Source organism: Patella vulgata, chromosome 2 (genome assembly GCF_932274485.2).
Source record: "Patella vulgata chromosome 2, xgPatVulg1.2, whole genome shotgun sequence".
Taxonomy (NCBI): domain Eukaryota; kingdom Metazoa; phylum Mollusca; class Gastropoda; family Patellidae; genus Patella; species Patella vulgata.
The window spans coordinates 16,786,028-16,803,963 of record NC_065880.2 but is presented as its reverse complement, the minus strand read 5'-3'; the positions used below and the strand labels follow the sequence as shown (position 1 = coordinate 16,803,963).

The 17,936-nt window shown below is 35.7% G+C and overlaps 2 protein-coding genes across 4 annotated transcripts; one reads left to right on the top strand and one right to left on the bottom strand.

Annotated features, from left to right (window-relative positions):
- Positions 1-1,687: 1,687 nt before the first annotated feature.
- LOC126810398 (solute carrier family 25 member 16) lies at positions 1,688-12,117 on the bottom strand. 3 transcript variants are annotated; one of them, XM_050535431.2, is made up of 9 exons: positions 12,045-12,117; positions 10,958-11,194; positions 10,149-10,241; positions 9,476-9,609; positions 8,471-8,534; positions 8,077-8,265; positions 7,093-7,255; positions 6,618-6,689; positions 1,688-6,383 (listed from the first exon to the last, which is right to left on the bottom strand). In XM_050535431.2, the coding sequence occupies exons 2-9, from the start codon at positions 11,091-11,093 to the stop codon at positions 6,212-6,214; spliced, it is 1,023 nt and encodes a 340-aa protein (XP_050391388.1). In that variant the 5' UTR covers positions 11,094-11,194; positions 12,045-12,117; the 3' UTR covers positions 1,688-6,211. The 3 variants fall into 3 exon arrangements, with proteins under 3 accessions (XP_050391388.1, XP_050391385.1, XP_050391386.1); XM_050535428.2 differs by having other exon boundaries at positions 11,995-12,103; XM_050535429.2 differs by having other exon boundaries at positions 12,058-12,096.
- A 324-nt stretch (positions 12,118-12,441) lies between these two features.
- LOC126809546 (uncharacterized) lies at positions 12,442-17,808 on the top strand. Its single transcript, XM_050534175.2, has 4 exons — positions 12,442-12,564; positions 15,311-15,720; positions 15,939-16,004; positions 17,096-17,808. Exons 1-4 carry the CDS (start codon positions 12,477-12,479, stop codon positions 17,279-17,281), a joined length of 750 nt encoding a protein of 249 aa, XP_050390132.2. The 5' UTR covers positions 12,442-12,476; the 3' UTR covers positions 17,282-17,808.
- The last annotated feature ends 128 nt before the right edge of the window (positions 17,809-17,936 follow it).

The following is a 17,936-nucleotide window of genomic DNA, read 5'->3' as shown; positions in this document are numbered from 1 at the left end:
TTACAGTAGGTATTTTACAGCTATGGTCGGCAAATTTTTTCGGTGGGGGTGGGGCCAAAATATTTTTTCGGGGAGCATATCAGAGCGGATCTAGGAATTTTGAAAAGGGAGGGCGCTGCAAAATGAAAGCATTGACCGCGGAGAGAGGGGGTACGCCGCTGAGGGGGGGGGGGCCCAAGAAAATTATCCGTCATTTCCTTGCATCTGTAGCCATATTCCCAGACTGGTTTGAGTCATTTGGGATCCCTACAACGGGTTGGGAACGGACATATTTGAGACTGAGAAAAGGCACTTTTAGCAGTAAAAAAGGGCACTGTCGAAAATTAGGGGGGGCGCGCCCCCATTGAATCCGCCTCTGCATATTGCCCCCCCCCCCTTGCCCCCTCTGGCAATACTACACAATTAGTACCACCAAATGTATAACTAAACTGTTCTTGCACCCAAATGTACATGGCATTAGGTATTTGCACACCACGAATAGCACGATTTACCCATATCCACCCAAATCCACCGTTTCAACTCATATGACAAAAATTTATATCGATATTTGATGATTATATATACCGTATCTAAAATCATAAGATTTATGTGCCAAAATGCACCTCAATATACCATTCTTTATGTCAAATTGTCATTATTAAATGAAAATCGAAGCATTTTTGTTTCAAAATTGCGGGACTTGTGAAATGTTTACATGTTCCTAAGTATCTGATGATGCACAATGCGCTGAAATATATCGTTACTTCTGATGAATGGTCTCCCAACAATTTTCATGTATGAGTTTGTGGGGTGGATGGTCGAATGGTTAGCGTGTGCGCGTTTTATCATAAGGTCCGTCATTGAGTCAAGTGACGTGGTTTCGATTCCTCGGTTGTAGGCCTACGTGACAAGGAGTAGGGTCGTCTGTCCAACCTCGTGGGTTTTCTCTGCGTCTTCCAGTTTCCCAACAGCTAGAGACTCCTACGCGCATATGATTTATTGAAATAAAATTGAACCATATGTTAGTCCCCAAATGACCTTCTTTTTGTCCACATCCATATTAAACCTGACCATTTCTCTCTCTCTCTCTGTATGAAATTTGTTTATAAACTATAAAGTCTCTGTCACGGGATAACAAGCAAGCTGGCCTGGGTACCGCAACCTATAAATTACCTCCGAGGTTCCTCCTTAGAAATAATCCAATCAAAAAGAACCCCTGACCTGTAGGATATTAACATTTTGGTGATTTGTGACACCAAATAACGAGAAGATTATTCGCAAACATAAATTGTGTATGACAAATGGACATATGGATGGGGAGATACAGTGGCTCCATGAATACGGTGCTGACCCAGGAAGTTTCAGTTTCAGCCTTGAGAGTTGCTCTGTATTTTTCAGTGTGCTTTTCCCATGTCAATATTGCAGGAGGGAGAACGTGGCAAAGAACAGCTTCAAATAGGACAAAGACTGAGGACCTGTGTACACATTGGCATGCACATAGAAGAATCCTTGGCAGTTGGAATTAAAATTGGAGTAGGTGTTAACATATCGGTCTGGGCAAAATTACGCTCATAGTACATGTACACAGTATGATGCATGTCCATCTTCATTAACGTGGTTGACGCAGAAATTTATATGATGTTAAATCCCATTCCATTTCATTTATAAGTGACACAATAAGCAGAATGATTTCTAAGGAAACAAAACATAATCAAACAACATTTTTTAATGTCAACACCTTAAAATATGTACATTTCTATAATGTGGTCTGTTCATTTATAACATTATATTATCCGTAACTCATAATTAAAAATAATTAAAATCTGATTGACATCCAGTTCTTCCTATTATACAAAACATGTAGGGTAGTCAGACTGTAAATTTATGTTTGAGTTATCAGAAATAGTAAAGACAGGCTGCCAGGCAATGAAACATATGCCCACAGCAGCTAAATCGTCCGGGCTGTCAACAAGAGTTGTCGCATATTTTTTCTTTTGTTAGTAATGAAACATTTATAATACACTCTTTAAGTAATTATCAGAATATCATTAGAATTTGTTTGGCTTCCAGTTCTGCCCTGTGTTAACATTTAGTATACAAAACATTTAATATCATGGATTTAGCTGTTCAAGTTACGGTATCAGCCTCTAATGATTTAAGCGGTATCAAATGGACAATAACAGTCCTCTAAATTCTAAACAGTCGGTGTTTATCTCCTAATTGAAAATCAATATATTTGTTCATCTCAAGACCTCAAACTCTGTGTATCAATCTCAGGTCAATCGAATGATCACTTTGGCCTATAGAGCATCTTTGAAGTAATCAAGGCCCATAATATATAGGTGTTTTCATATCATGACTGTAAACATTGTGTATAAATTTAAAATCAATTGGATATTAACTTTGGTCTCTAGAGCATCCACAAGATTTTCAAAGTGATCAAGAGCCATAACTCTGGCAGTAATTATCGGATATCGTTGAAAATCAATAGGAATCTTCGTCTCATGAACTTAAACACTGTAGAACTTTAAAGTCAATTGGATCAAGGGCCATAACTCTGGCAGTAATTATCGAAAATCGTTATAAATCAATAGGCTTGTTCGTCTCATGACCTTAAAAACTGTGTATAAATTTAAAATCAATCGGATATTCATTTCAAGAATTTTAGACTGCCGGAAGGGGCGACAACAACATACAACCATATTTCAATGTGGGCATATAAAAATCAATTGGATTTTTCACATAAACACTGTGTACCAATTTCAAATCAAGCAGAAAATAACATTAGCCACTAGAGTGACCAAAAGATATTTCAAAGTGTTCACGGGTTATAACTCATTGATCTCCCAAAGCAAAAATTTAGACCACTAATACTAACAATTGCCACTGGCACATATTTTGACACCTCTGCCTTTAAAACCTGCATCCCCCACTGAATACACACAAGGGAGATTAGTATACTTTTAAAATTCTACATCAATGAACGAGTCAAGGGAGAAACATGTTGATTGGGGTTTATTATTACAGGGTTTACATATTCTATTCTGTAACACATCATAATGGTGAACTTTAAAATATGGACTAAAAACACAAATGGAAATTACATCTGATTTTAATCAGAATGATAATGCTGAAAGAATAACTTACAAAGTTTCTATTTCATACAAAATAAAAAAAGATAAGGTTGCCAGGCAACATATGCACACATCAGTTAAATCATGTGAACAGTCAACAAAGGCTGTCGCAAATGTATTCTGGGAGCACTTTCAAGACTCTAAAGATAGGTTGCCAGGTAACAAACCATATGCCCACAGCAGCTAAGTCGTCTGGGCAGTCAACCAGGTTTTTTGCATATTTGTTTTTGTCAGTAATGAACACATTTACAAACACTAAAATCTTATAACGAGTAACAACCCATTAAGTAATTATCAGAAATCATTAGAATTTGTTTCGATTGTTTGTCTCATGAGCTTAAAGATACATTGTCCCAAAAGTACTTATCGAGTGGTTAATTCCAATAAAAGTATGGCAAATTTGGTATATATGGAAAGACACCCAATACTGGATCACCCCAAAAACACATATGGGGCAATCACTGGACAAAAATGTCAGGGTATCACTAACTGGCAACCCAACTGTTGTCTGCCAGCTTATTGTGTGCTAGCTTGACTGAGGGAGCGGTTGTTATTGCTTGATTTGGGAACATTGAGGGGTGTCAATGTACAAAAGACTCTGCAAGTTGAAAGTGAGGAGACAGTAATGGCTTCTAACAACAGTTTATTTATAGCTTGAGGTATCTCACCGCGAGTACAAAGATTTGAGAGGGATTTGAAGCAAATTTTAGACAAATTAATTTGCTTGAATATGTTTTTAGTCCAAATATACTATTCAAAAAAAGTAGGGGATATTTGATTTTGGGGGCATAATACTAAAATATGCAAATGACTACGAAAAAAGTCACTATAGAACCTAACAGAAGAAACATTTCCAGTTACATGTGACGCCCAAACGCACCAATAGCTACCGCATGGAATGCAGGTGATGCTTGGGATCATCATGGGGGTCCAACCCAAGATTTGCACGACTCTGACTTTGAATGTTACAGTCACTGTGGCATTGAATTCCAGGGTGGAAACATCAGTTTAATTGTTTTAGTGACCAGAAAACAAATTTTGATATGCGTCGGCTTACCCAAAATGAAAGGTTACGTGCCCTTGGCATGCTACAGATCGGCACAACACAGGCGGTTGTGGCGCGGACGATGAATGTTTCTCAGTTTGTCATAAGCAGGCTATGGTCCACATACCGTGATACACAATCTGTACAGGACAGACCACGCTCAGGTCGACCAAGGGCGACAACTCAAGCCCAGGATCGATTTATCCGTACCTTGGCCTTGAGAAATCGTGTCATCACAGCAAATCAGATCAGCGCGTGATCCCTTGTTTGAGAGATCATCACATTCAGGCAAGACGTCGTTGGTGTTGGGATCGTCAACACTGGGATAATCGACGCTGGAGCAACGTGATGTTTTCAGATGAGTCAAGGTTCACTGTTGATTTTTTGGACAGACGTAGGAGGGTGTGGCGTCGTCGAAACGAGCGCTTCCAAGACGTTAACGTCATCAGACATGATCGATTTGGGGGTGGTTCTGTTATGGTGTGGGGAGGCATCACTGTTGCTGGAAGAACGGCTTTACATGTTGTTGCAGGGCGTGTTCCAGGCCAGTACTACCGGGACAACATCTTGGCAGTCCATGTTGTGCCGTTCGCACGACGTCATGGCCGCCGTTTCATCTTCCAGGATGACAACGCAAGATGTCACAGGGCCAGGATCGTTACAGGTTACCTCCAACAACAGAACATCACCACATTACCTTGGCCAGCACTGAGTCCCGACCTCTCCCCCATCGAGCATGTCTGGGACATGCTTGGACAGAGGTTACGTCAACGTCAACAACGTCCTGCCAATGTCCAAGAACTTGCTGCTGCGTTGCAACAGGAATGGGACAATCTGGACCAAAATGACCTTAGACGTCTCATTAGGAGTATGCCACGTCGGATCAATGCTTGTTTGGCAAACAGAGGAGGATTTACCCGTTACTGACTTGGTTGTGATGCTGTGGTAACTTTGCTGTTTGACCCCGGGTATCATTTTACCCTTATACTGGTCAGTCTGTGCCTTACTTAGTCTAACGATCATTTGGAATAAATCGATGAATGTAAACTTCATTTCATTTTGTCATTTGTTTCTTCGTCGGTTTCATTAGGTGACTTTAATAACACTTAAAAATCAAATATCCCCTACTTTTTTTGAATAGTATATATCATCAAATCACACAGTTTGTACACCGGAAAGTATCTTTAAACACTGGGTATAAATTTGTATAAACTTTAGCCTCTAGCACGACCACAAGATTTCTCAAGTGATCAAGGGCCACTAGAGTGATGAAAAGATATTTCAAAGTGTTCACAGGTCATAACACATTGATCTCCCAAAGCAACAATTTAGACCACCAATACTAACCCTTGCAATTGGCACAAATTTGCTTGTGGACACCAGACTGACGGACGGACAGGGGCGACTGCAATAAATAAAATTTGATGGGCTTCTAGTTCTTATTGTATGACAGTAAATATCTGAAATGAAGAGGCTTGTTGGTCTTATCAACTTATTAAACACTGTGTATAAATTCATAGTCAATTGAATAATTATATTATCTCTAGAGCATCCACAAGTTTTTTCAAATTGATCAAGAGCCATAACTCCAATGTAAACACTATATGGATTTCAAGTCAATCGGATAATAAATTTTAGCCAATCGAGCATCCACAAGCAACTGTGATAGACTAAAGGACGGACGAACAAGGGTGAAGACAATATATGACCACATTTAAATCTGGCTGTGTAAATATGTATTCATTTTATTCAAATTAACTATAAAGTTAAATACTGGTCTAAAAGATTATGATATATGTATCTACTTAACAAGTATCCTTTGTTCTTTTAACGACAAGATGGATTCTGCGATTAGTCCAACACCAAAATTATTTGATATATGTTAGTTCAAATAACTAAAAAAAGAATACATCTGGTTTGAAAGACTATGTTATCACATTCGAAACATTCCCTGCAAGTCTTGTGCTGTTATTTCATGGAGCTCCGGGAATGAATGGATATATACTGGTATATATTTTTTATACATTCACTATAGTTCCATATGCAAATATCATCACCTATCCACTCCTGTATCAAGACCAAACAATTGCTTTGTGACTTCATAAGTTGAGAAAGATACAGCTACCATTGGCATAACCCGTATATAATTTACACTAAGTCCACGATAGAGTCCATGCACAATACCATCTTCTTTATAGATCAAGATCAATGTATTGAACCATCCCCTACAATTTAAACCTTACTATTACTATATCAATATTTAACATGATCATACAGATAAATGCCCCCAAAAATGTATCTTTTAAAAATGAAAATAAAAATTTGCTAGATGTAAATGTTAATGTAGAATTTCTGTTGCTCACCAACACTAATATACAGCCAAAAAGTGACACTATTCAATTTCATTTTAAAAAATTGCTGAACGGGTAAATTAGACAAATTTTAGTATAAACAAATACCTATCATATTTGTGTGAATCTGGTAACATAATGGAGAGCTGTAGTCTTCGTCTTACTACATCTAGTGGATACCTGGTATAAAAAGGGTATTTATATTATAAAACTGGTTAAATACCAATATGGCATGATGAATACAGTACACTACAATACAATACAATAGAACAGAACAGTACAGTATAGTAAGTACAGTAGAGAAGTACAGTACATTTACATGGTACCATCATACCTCCATGCCCCATAATCTGCGCATGATTTGTCAATAAAGCCTGTGAATATATCAGCTTACTTATTAGTAAACAATTAAAGGCACATTTTTCTGCAGTTTGCTGTTTTTGGATCCATCAGAACTATTTAGGTCCAATTTCCAAATTCTTTGTGATTTTGTTTTCACATACCAAAACCTAAGCTTATTTGTGCCAGAATTTGAATATTCAACACTCTAATTAAACAAATTGATATGTTTCACTTAACTTACGCAAATGATTGTGCTGCAGCCCCTGCTAACCCACCACAAATTAATTTAGCTGGTAAAATAAGAACTAAACCACCTGTATTCTGGGGACAAGGTTTGCCACACAATTCTGGAAAGTTATCTAAACACATCTTCTTCAAAGTTTCAAAACTATAAAATGAAAGCCCTTTAAAAGAGAAAATATCAAAAAATATTAATAAAAGATGTTGTACAATTATGTTCGTTCAACTACTGAAAGATATACATTTTCATAAATAAATCAATCATTAATTTGCTCTTGATGATGCAAGTAAATCATACCAAAATCTTGAAAAGATCATGTCTTACAAAATTTTTATACATCAATATATATTATAGAGAGAGGAAAAAATAAGGTTAAACATCCAATTGACACAAACTAGATCATTATGGGATTAACATATGTTTCAATTTTATTTCAATAATTTGCTTGCACTTTGGGGTCTTTAGCAGTGGGAGGAAACCGGAGGACCCGAAGAAAACCATGAGGTTGGAAAGGCAACCCTACTCCTTGTCACGTACAACTGGGGAATCTAAACCCCATAAGTTGACTCAATGACAGACCTTATGATACAACGCGCCAATGCTAACGATTTGGCCATCCACCACACCATATATTACATACGGATACCAACACATTGAGTTTCATAAAGGTTAAATATTAACTAAACTGGAAGCCAATACATGACAAAAATCACAAGTTTATCATACAGACCATTGTACAATCAACCCATAATTGTTGTCCATAAAATCATTCTAGTTTGTTATGTACCTTAGTCCTATCACTAAATATTAACCAGGTAATCTTAAGTAACACATACAACCGTGTAAAAAAACTATGTACCTGCATATGATGCCATTCCTAATAATTGTTGTCCATATAATCATTCTAGTTTGTTATGTACCTATCACTAAATATTAACTAGGTAATCTTAAGTAACACATACAACTGTTCAAAGAATTATGTACCTGCATATGGGGCCATTCCTAAAACAGACGGCACAATTCCTCTATATAAAGCTTTATGGCCACCTTCAACATATATCATAGATTTAAAAACATCCACAAATCCTAAATAAACGTGTTCTCCCTTAACTTGGAATGCTAATCTAGCTCGAGCCACATCTAAAGGATATGTAAATAAAACCGCTGTTAATCCTGCAAAGGAAAAAAAAGTCACATATTAAAATGGTCAAATTGTAGATTGTTTAATTTGGGTACCAATATACTGTAATTTCTTGTTTTATTTAAATTCAATCATCTTAAACATTTGATAAAATTAATGATTATGTTATAATCCAGTTTTAATAAAATCATTTTACACATTTTACACTTGCCATTGTATTATTAATATAGCCTGTACCTGCCATGGAACCTGCTAATAACTTAATCAGATGTGGATGATTCCCAATCAACTTCCTTGTCACCTTAAAGAAAAAAAGGTGAATTTTAGCAAATGTTTAAAAAAATGATTAAACTATATACAAAGACAAACTCTTCGAAGTTAACAAGGGCAATCAATAATTTTAGAAGTAATTAAAGGCAACTGTTACTGCGCATAAACAGTTGGAATTCAACATGGTTCTTAATCTAAATGCATATAAATATCAAGATAAGTGTTAAAATAATTTCAATTTATTAATCTGAACAATATAGAAAAATTTCAAATGATAAATTTTGTTGCTAGAAAGTTCAAAAGATTCATAACTCTAGAATTAATAAACTGAAACTCTTTTTGTTCTACAAAGTGATCAAGAGTAATAACTCTGGAAATTCAACAGCTTTCTTTGTCTTGCTAATGGAAACAGCATCTACTGAGACACAATGAAAACTCAATTGACTGGAAATGCTGGCGAGATATAATGTTGTGGAAATGTGATTTACACTGTCACAAGAAATCAACAAGACACAACATCCAATATTGTCAAAACAGATGCTCAATTGGTGAGAGGTAGGAGAAGGATCTGACATATTAAGCACTTCCATGTTGTTTTGCTTCAAGAAGTCCATGGAGATATGTGCTGTGTGTCATATTATGCTATAAACATTTTAGTAACTTCTCTGTTTCTGATGAACTATCTACATTTACCTGTTCTTGGTTGAATACTATCAGGTGGTTCAGGAGAAATCAAAAATGTTGTTTTAACATGTCTAAATCTGCCACTGTGAGGTGTGGCATCCCACCCTTATGATGGGGACCCAAAAAACGTCATTTCAACAAATCTGAATAACCACCACTCAAGCAACGTATACCAACCAAATTTATTTGAAAACTATTAAGTGGTTTAGGAGAAGAAGTTGAAAATGTAAAAAGTTATTGGTCAGGGAGCACATAGAACTAATGGGTTAAAAAGTGACATTAAATTACATTTTTATACTGTTCATATGTCATAAATTGTATGGAGGCATAAGGAAATATCCTTAACATCTGAACACCATTTCCTTTATATAAACCAAGTACACCTTCTTTTTTAACAACTTGACTGATTGTCGAAAAAACTCCTGAAAAAAAAAAATATAAACTGAGTCAAACCTGTAGGCATAATGTAAAAGTATGTTATCGGATCGATAATTTTGAGAAAAATTCTAAATAAAGTTATTCTTATGATGTTTTATTTTTACATCAGTAATAATCAATATTGTTAACCAAGAGTTATCCACAATCAAGATCACGATTCTGGTGCAGCAAAGGTATCATATTTTTGGGACCAGGACAAGACCACTTAGTCCAAAGGCATTTCAAAACATGCTCTCATAAAAATGTTTCCTCTTATGTTCTTGCCTTTTTTAAAAATTCAATGTCAAGATCAAGAGATTGGGAATCAGTGAGTCTGCTGAATAAAAACAAATGTCGTCCAATGTAAACTATATATCCTACACAATACACATTGACAGTTGAAGATCCTTGCTACCACTCCGTGCAATATAGCAAACACATAACATAAAATTCCTAGTTATACATGTATGTAACAAATGACCCAATATTTTCTTGTTTTATAGTACATCATAGTATTATTATTTCAATACTTGACCATACATACCTAGATTTTTGTAATGTTGATTATGAGCTTGAAGTAATATCTTAACACGATCTAAAGGTGCAACTGTTGTTTTTGCCACACATCCTGCTATTCCTAGAAAAGTGAAATTAAAACTATTTAATTAATTATACATTAATGAATAATATTATTTCTATACCTGAAATAAAAGATCTGGGATATAAATATCCTGATGGTGACCAAAATTAAAACTGGGATATTAAAGATACAAAATCCTAATTATACTTGCACATCATGGTTTGCTTTAATATTGAGATGAACTCAAAATTTGGAAACTTGATTCATGAAAGATATTTCCTCCTTTGCTTATATGTTATGTCATGAAATGAAAGTAAGATGCCATTTTTTACAGGAAGACTCATTTGTCACAATGGCCTTACTATTATAACTAAGTGTGAAATCAAACGAAATGAAATGGGGTTTAACATCCTACGGTTCTGCTCCGACTAGGCTAATGAAGACGGGCATATGCAATACAGTGTGCTATGAGGGGAATTTTGACCAGACAGCAGCACTACGGCTTACACTTATATAAAATTCCAACTGCCCAGGGATCTTTTATGTGCATGCCAATGTGTAAACAGGACCTCAGTTTTTCAGCCCATCCCTATGACTTTTCATTGTCCCTTGTCAGGCTCTCTGTCCTGCCCCACGGACAAGGGAGAACCACGTCGGAAAATCCTGATGAACTTTCTCGGTCAATGCAGGTATCGAACGCAGGACCTCCAAGTTAACGAGCCAACGTCTTACTCACTGAGCTACCATGGCTCCCATAACTAAGTGTACTGTACCTCCTGCAATAAATGTTTTGAACAGAACTTGTCTTCTACTAAAATCGTGTGTCTTTCTTTTTTCTTCTGGATGTGGTGCAGAGCTTGGCACGGACATGCTCGGATTAAGGCTCTTATCATCAGCCTTTTTTAACATCTTGTTTTGGTAAACGAAGAAATCGCATCTTAACCTTCTTAGGCATACAGATCCATAGAAATATTATCCATTGGCATTAACTACATTTTTCACATCTCCATCTACAATCATGTCATTGGAATTAATGTTCAGTATTATAATTACAGGACTTCAATTAGGAGGGGAGTGATTGGCCGCATCCACACAAAACCCAAGTAGATCCAGTTGAAGGTGAACTTTCAAATGCTTGCCTCATACAAAAAAGCTCTTGCAAATCCCAAATTACAATCCAAGGGATATATTTCAGTAATTTTTACCAGATTATTAGCAGCAAAATATCTAAACAAAAAGCCTTTAATACGGTAATACGGTGAGCTTAGGAAAGCTATTTTGATTCCGGTTTAGATTCCGATGAGATTTCTTAATGCAACCGTTGAATTTGCCAACTTGGAGGTTGATTACAATTAGCCTACATGTAGGTGTCATTACGGTATTCTGGTACGCTCTGCCAAAATCTAAAGTTGAACCTCATCATTTTTTTATTTATTGTTCAGTACCTTTCAAAATATTAGAAGGATATTGTACAATAAAAGAGGTAGATTTTGGTAGTTTTTGTAGGCCTATTTAAGAAGAGGGTGATCTGAGTGCATAGCAGGGTAATAATTCACAGACATATTAGTGCATGACAATATTTAATGTTATACTGAATGAATATACAGAATTTAAAGTTTACAGATTAGGGCAACTTCGGTCAAGATATAGGCCTAGATTAGTAGATAGGAATAGGAGACATAGGTCATAGTTCAGGTAGTTGGCATAATTGGACACTGATCAATGACTACGACATGACAAGTCTCCAGTGTTTTAAATAATCATTGTCATTGATATGAATAAAAACCATAAGCTTCACACAAATCACAACCTGGGCCTACTTGGGTGTCGATTTTGTTTTTATAGCATTTTGATTTTTACAGAAAATGTATACATAAACATTCCAGTTCAGGACCCAGTGATAACGTCTACTTCCTGTTGTGCTAAAAATAGGCATTTCAACACTCGGCAAACCTCGGTTTATTCTGTTACTCTAGATTAGATGCGTAGAATCTGTCGAGGTTTGCCGAATGAGATTAAGAGTGACGAAATTGGCCGAGGTTTGCCGAGTGCTCTTGCGCAACGCAAATTAAAATTATGAATTATATAGAATTAATAAAACACAGTTGCGTAAATAATAAATCTCTAATATCGTGATTTATATCTGTATCTTCAATTTCGAGAATGACGGCTTTTCTATTCTTGATTTGATATTTGATTTAAAATGAAAACATTAAAGCAGAAACTTAAGAAGCTACGATTTCGACAAATTCGAAACCATGTCTACACTAGATTATCATCATTTTTGAGAAAATGGCGTCGGCTGAAACGAAAAGAGAGGAGAGGCGGCGTAAAATCCTTCAAAATTCAGAAGATCGAATGCGAAAACTTTTGGGCCAAAGTAAATAGTAATAAATGCATCTTGCCGTGACCATAAAATGTTTCCCCAAGACTGTCACAGCTGTCAATTGCACATTGCCCACACACAAGGGTGCATTATATTCATTAGCATTAGTTATTTTAGTAACATAAATTGTATCGGCTCTGCTCTCTACTACGTCAGCTCCTAATGACAACTAATATGAAAATAAGGCTTTCCCCATCTCGGTTCTAAGGCTATTTTGGAACCCTTACCGTCTATTTTTCACCGTGATTCTTCTTTGGTCGCCAAAAGGAATCATTTCTTGCCACATCCAACACCAATTTATAAAAATCCAACCCTATTTTCATGTAGTATGTAGAATTGTGCGATACAAAAACATAAACAACTTTCATTTGAATTGGGCCGCCATGTTCAAACTAACGCTCAGCTAATATTCCAAATTTAGGAATGGAATTTTACCGTAAATGAAAATTCTCGCTGTACATGAGAATAACATAGAATATTTAAAATATTTTATAAAGGTCAATATTTAAGTAATAATTATTCATGTATGTTGAATAAAAAAAACTTTAGTTACCATGTACAGCACGAATGTTCGTTTACGGTAAAATTCCAATTCAAATGAAAGTTGTTTATGGTTTTGTATCGCACAATTCTACATGAAAATAGAGTTGGATTTTTATAAATTTGTGTTGGATGTGGCAAGAAATGGTTCCCTTTAGCGACCAAAGAAGAATCACGGTGAAAAATAGATGGTAAGGATTCCAAAATTGCCTTAGAACCGAGATAGGGGAAAAGCCTTATTTTCATATTAGTTGTCATTAGGAGCTGATAGTAACGTAATAGAGAGCAGAGCCGATACAATTTACGATACTAAAGTAACTATATATTCATTATATTGCCGTCGGACTCGCACTGAAAACTAGATCTTTGTACGATCTGAGAAATATCTTTCGTTAGGGTTAGGGTTCGGGTTAGGTTTATAAAAAAACATTTCGAACGTACAAATTGAAGCTGTAACAACGGTGGATTGTGGCTAAAACTATTCTGAAGGGTTAGGGTTACAGTTAGATACTCACTCAGTCACTGACTCAAGTGCAATTACCGAAGAATATATCTCGAGCTCGTTATATTCTTTAGTGTCGAGCATTAATTCAATCCCATTAAATGTGATTTCATACATAGCCTGAGTCTATGTGATATTACCATATATTGTCGTCATCCCTGTAGTTTTCAAATGAACAAACAAAATTTGTTATATTTTTGCTATATAAGGCCACCTAAAAAAAATAATTGGTGATAGTCCTTTTTTTTCAAAAAATAGGGGGGGGGGGGGAGGGAGGTTTTTATTTTTATTTTTTTTTTTCAATGAATATACAGAATAAGCAATATACTTCAGGAATATTAACCTTTTATTTCATGTCAACACACGACTCGTCTGCATATAAAGCCGCTGATTGTCATTTGAATTGTTCAGATTAATTATTTAAACTTTAGATATTCCGGCTTGGATTTAATATCAGACAATATAAAGAGATTTATAACTGAACACTTAGACCTATAGGTGGTGCTGACTGGTTTAATGTTGCAGGATATCAAATGTTGCAAAATTTTCAATTCGTATCATATCTTTGGACTGATATTCTTTGTAGACATTCAACTTTCATAATATTGTATTTTGCGAAAAGTAAGACCAGAAGAACCCGTACAGTGTGTGAAAAAAAAAAACGAAAAAAAAAAACATTTTGCATAATGACTTACGATCACTAGATCTAATAATCAGTCGATTTAGTCATTCATACCACCAATGGCCATTCCGAAAAATCTGTTGTTACTAGCGCTTTTGCAAGTTACGTGACTAGTTACCTGATAGACAAAGACTACAAATTGTGTTATGAAGAAATGTCATGGTGCCGTATCAGCTTATTTTGGCTACAGCATTTTCTGATACTGGCAATAGTTGAAAAATACTAATATTTTAGATCATCGACTTATAAAACGCGAACGTTTAATCAAATAAACGAAGACAGTAATTAATTTATTCTGGATTATTACGGACGTGAACTTCAAGATGGTACGTGAATTAATTATGGAGAATTTTCAAAAGGTGTACCTGTCGTTATTTTTGTGGTAATCACATACATTAAAATACGACATTCTCCATAACAAATTACCAAGAATTATTTTTGTTGAAGTCTAGTTATATTAAAGGGAATGAAGCTTATAATTAACCCATATCCTACGGGACTTCAATTGACCCAATTCTGGCCGGTTCATTTCAAAATGGATTAAGAACCCTGATGCTTACCCATCTCAAACATCTTGAAACAGAATGTAGTTTGAGATTATTTTGGGCATAATTCGTGATGTCATCATATCGCGATACATATCGCGTATCAGTTTGCTGTATCGTCAATACGTATCGTATTGAAAATGAACTTTATCGACACAGCCCTATCATCTATTAAGGAGAGGGACATGTCAGCCCTACTGTTCACTTTGCTTTGTTACTCTAGTCGTCATATCTATGAAGTTACGGCTAAAAGTCAGATCAAGTGGTATTTCCATTGCATATATTATGATATACATTTACTCGCAAGTTCTTTTCTACGGCAGCGCTGGTGTATCATATCAGTTAATGTATGAACTAGTTTCATTAATGCATTGTCAATTTATTTCTTTGTAACTGATTGAACCTTTAAAGCTAATTGCACAGTCCAGGTTTATTTATATTATTACTTTAATGAATTATTTCTTTTTTCAGCAGGTAAAGACATTGAGAAAGATAACATACCACCCAATTCAGAATTTTCATTGAATAAGAGTAAGACAACTATAAAATCTGAACAGAATAATATAGATCAAGCTTTAAAATCATCGATTAATAACACCACAGCTGATGTTCTGTCAGAATCGAAGAAAGAGTCTACTATATTTAATAGTCTGAGTTTGTCACGTGAGCCAATTCACAAAGATAAAATTGATAAACCTGTAGTCAAAGACAAAAAGACATTAGGTACTGGTATTGAGCATCCAGTCAATCAGAAAACAGATCAATTAAATAAAGATGACATACAGAGAATGCTAGATGTGATGAGATTGGGTCTTGTTGTGTTATTGGCTGTAGTTGTAAGATGGATTTTGTCCTTTGGATTTGGGATTATCTTTTTACAGGTATGTACATAAAACCAGATCAAGAGCATAAAATTCTTTTAAATATAGATTAGTCATCTAATTGCTACCTCTCTCTTGTTAAAATGGGAATTGAAACATTGGACCATACATGTATCCTTTGTTTTATGTCTTTTCTTGTGTTTGAAATTCATATTCATTATGTTAATTGATAGAAAGTTACTTTATGTTATTTCTATTTTCTTTTCAATTCATTTCAGTCCATGTTTGTTCCATTCATAATTACTGAAATAGCTTTCTATGCCTTCCATCATATGAACAATCAGGTATGTAAATTCCTATATACAGAGGTTTATATTACATCAGTTTCAAGTTGGTCCAAAATACAAGCCAAATCTACCCCATATTACAACGAAATTAGGGAAATATAGTCACCTGTAAATTATTCTAAAACACATTAAATTGAAATAGTCTAAGTTAAAACCCTGATACAATTGAATCATCTATATACAAAAATCTGAAACCACTTAGTAAATGTTTAACTTTTCTTGTCATCGCAAATTCTAGTGGTATAATTATCAATATATTTGGTGATTCATTTTAGCAAAGGGTACTCTGCCTATGTCTATAAGTAATAATAATTAATTGAATATAGATATGTTAATTTGCTATTTCATGGGGGTGGTGTGGGGTGGTTGCATCATGAGGGCTGTCGTTTAGTCAAGTGGCGTGGTTTCGAATCCTCACTTGTACGTAACAAGAAGTGCGGTAGCTTTTCCAAACTCATACAATTTCTACGAGTCTTCTGGTTTCCTCCAACTGCTAAGAAGTCAAAAGACCCCTATTCGCATATGAATTATTGAAATAAGAATTGAACCAAATGTTAGTCCCAAAATGACCTAGTTTGTGTTGAGTGGACATTAAACACATTTCTCTGTCTCTCTTTTGGTGTTTCATAGTCAAGATCCACATTCCAAAACAAACAGTAATGCACAAAGTGGTGGCAAGTATGACTGTGCCCTTTGTAGTTTAATGATTTGTATAGTTTGCAATCTTTATACTATGCAGGAGCCGCTGTGGCTCAGTGAGAAAGATGCTGGCTCGCTGGCCGAGGAAATTCCTCGGTATATCCCTACCTGGTTTCCCATTGTCAGTGGTGCAAGACGAAGAGCCTGACATGAACAGCTGTCTAGTTTTTTGGATGGGACAAAAACTCAAGGTCCTGTGTACACATATATGTAGGTGTGCAAGTATAAGAACCCTTGACAATTGGAATTCGAAATAAGAGTTGTCCGTAGCACCACTGTCCGGGCATAATTTCCCTCATAGCACACTGTATGTCGTATTCTATTATCATATATAACAATGAAATTAAGTATAAGTAATAATTAAGATATTTGTATTTGCTCTATTTCAGGAAATTATATTACGAGCTAAAGGATCTCTTTTGTCTAGTGCCTTGGTATTATGTGGAATAAAACCAGAGCTAATAGCTACATACAATCAAATAATGGGTTATGTGAATGCTATTGTGGAAGACTTTGCTACATATTTGTTTGCATTTCTTATATGTAATATATTCATGGGAAGGGAAGTGAAGTGAACATTGAAAAGATAACTGTTTTTAGACATCGAAAAAGAATATAGTGAAAGCTAGGCTTTTAAGATATATTTATTAACTTTTTTTTGTGGAAATATTTGTATGTTATTGGTGCTGTGTTTTTGGGACAGGAACTAGGCCCCTAGCTCAACTCATCTTCTTGTTCTTCTTTGAAAAAAGGTGGGAGCCACGGTGGCTAAGTGGGTAGGACGCTGGCTCGCTAGCCTGGTAGTAGCGTGTTCAATCCCTGCATTGGCATAGAAAGTTCATCAGGATTTTCCGACATGGTTTCACCTTGTCAGTGGTGCAGGACGGAGGGCCTGACAAGGACAGCTGTCTAGTCGTTCGGATGGGATGAAAAACAGGTCCCGTGTACACATAAAATATCCCTTGACAGTTTGAATTAGATAAAAGAGTAGGCTGTAGTGCCGCTGTCTGTGCAAAATTTCCCTCATAGCACACTGTATGGCATATGCCCGTCTTCATTAGCCCGGTTCGGAGAAGGACGTTAAACCCATTTCATTTCATTTCATTTATAAAAAAATCTTTCCCAAGGTATTTGTTAGTGTCTTGTAAATGCTCCCATTACCAACAAAAGCATAAAATGTGAAAACCTTTATGGCCTGCTTGAACGACTTACCTGCTGTCGGCGTATGTT

Bases quoted from the DNA above. Each gene is read 5' to 3' on its own strand.
- LOC126809546 (XM_050534175.2), top strand. From the start codon at position 12,477: ATGGCGTCGGCTGAAACGAAAAGAGAGGAGAGGCGGCGTAAAATCCTT. The intron at 15,721-15,938 runs GTATGTACATAA...AATTCATTTCAG, and splicing joins TTGGGATTATCTTTTTACAG to TCCATGTTTGTTCCATTCAT. The intron at 16,005-17,095 runs GTATGTAAATTC...GCTCTATTTCAG, and splicing joins TCCATCATATGAACAATCAG to GAAATTATATTACGAGCTAA.
- LOC126810398 (XM_050535431.2), bottom strand. From the start codon at position 11,093: ATGTTAAAAAAGGCTGATGATAAGAGCCTTAATCCGAGCATGTCCGTG. The intron at 9,610-10,148 runs GTATGTATGGTC...TTTTTTTTTCAG, and splicing joins TCAACATTACAAAAATCTAG to GAGTTTTTTCGACAATCAGT. The intron at 8,535-9,475 runs GTAATTTAATGT...TTTTTCTTTAAG, and splicing joins CATATGAACAGTATAAAAAT to GTGACAAGGAAGTTGATTGG.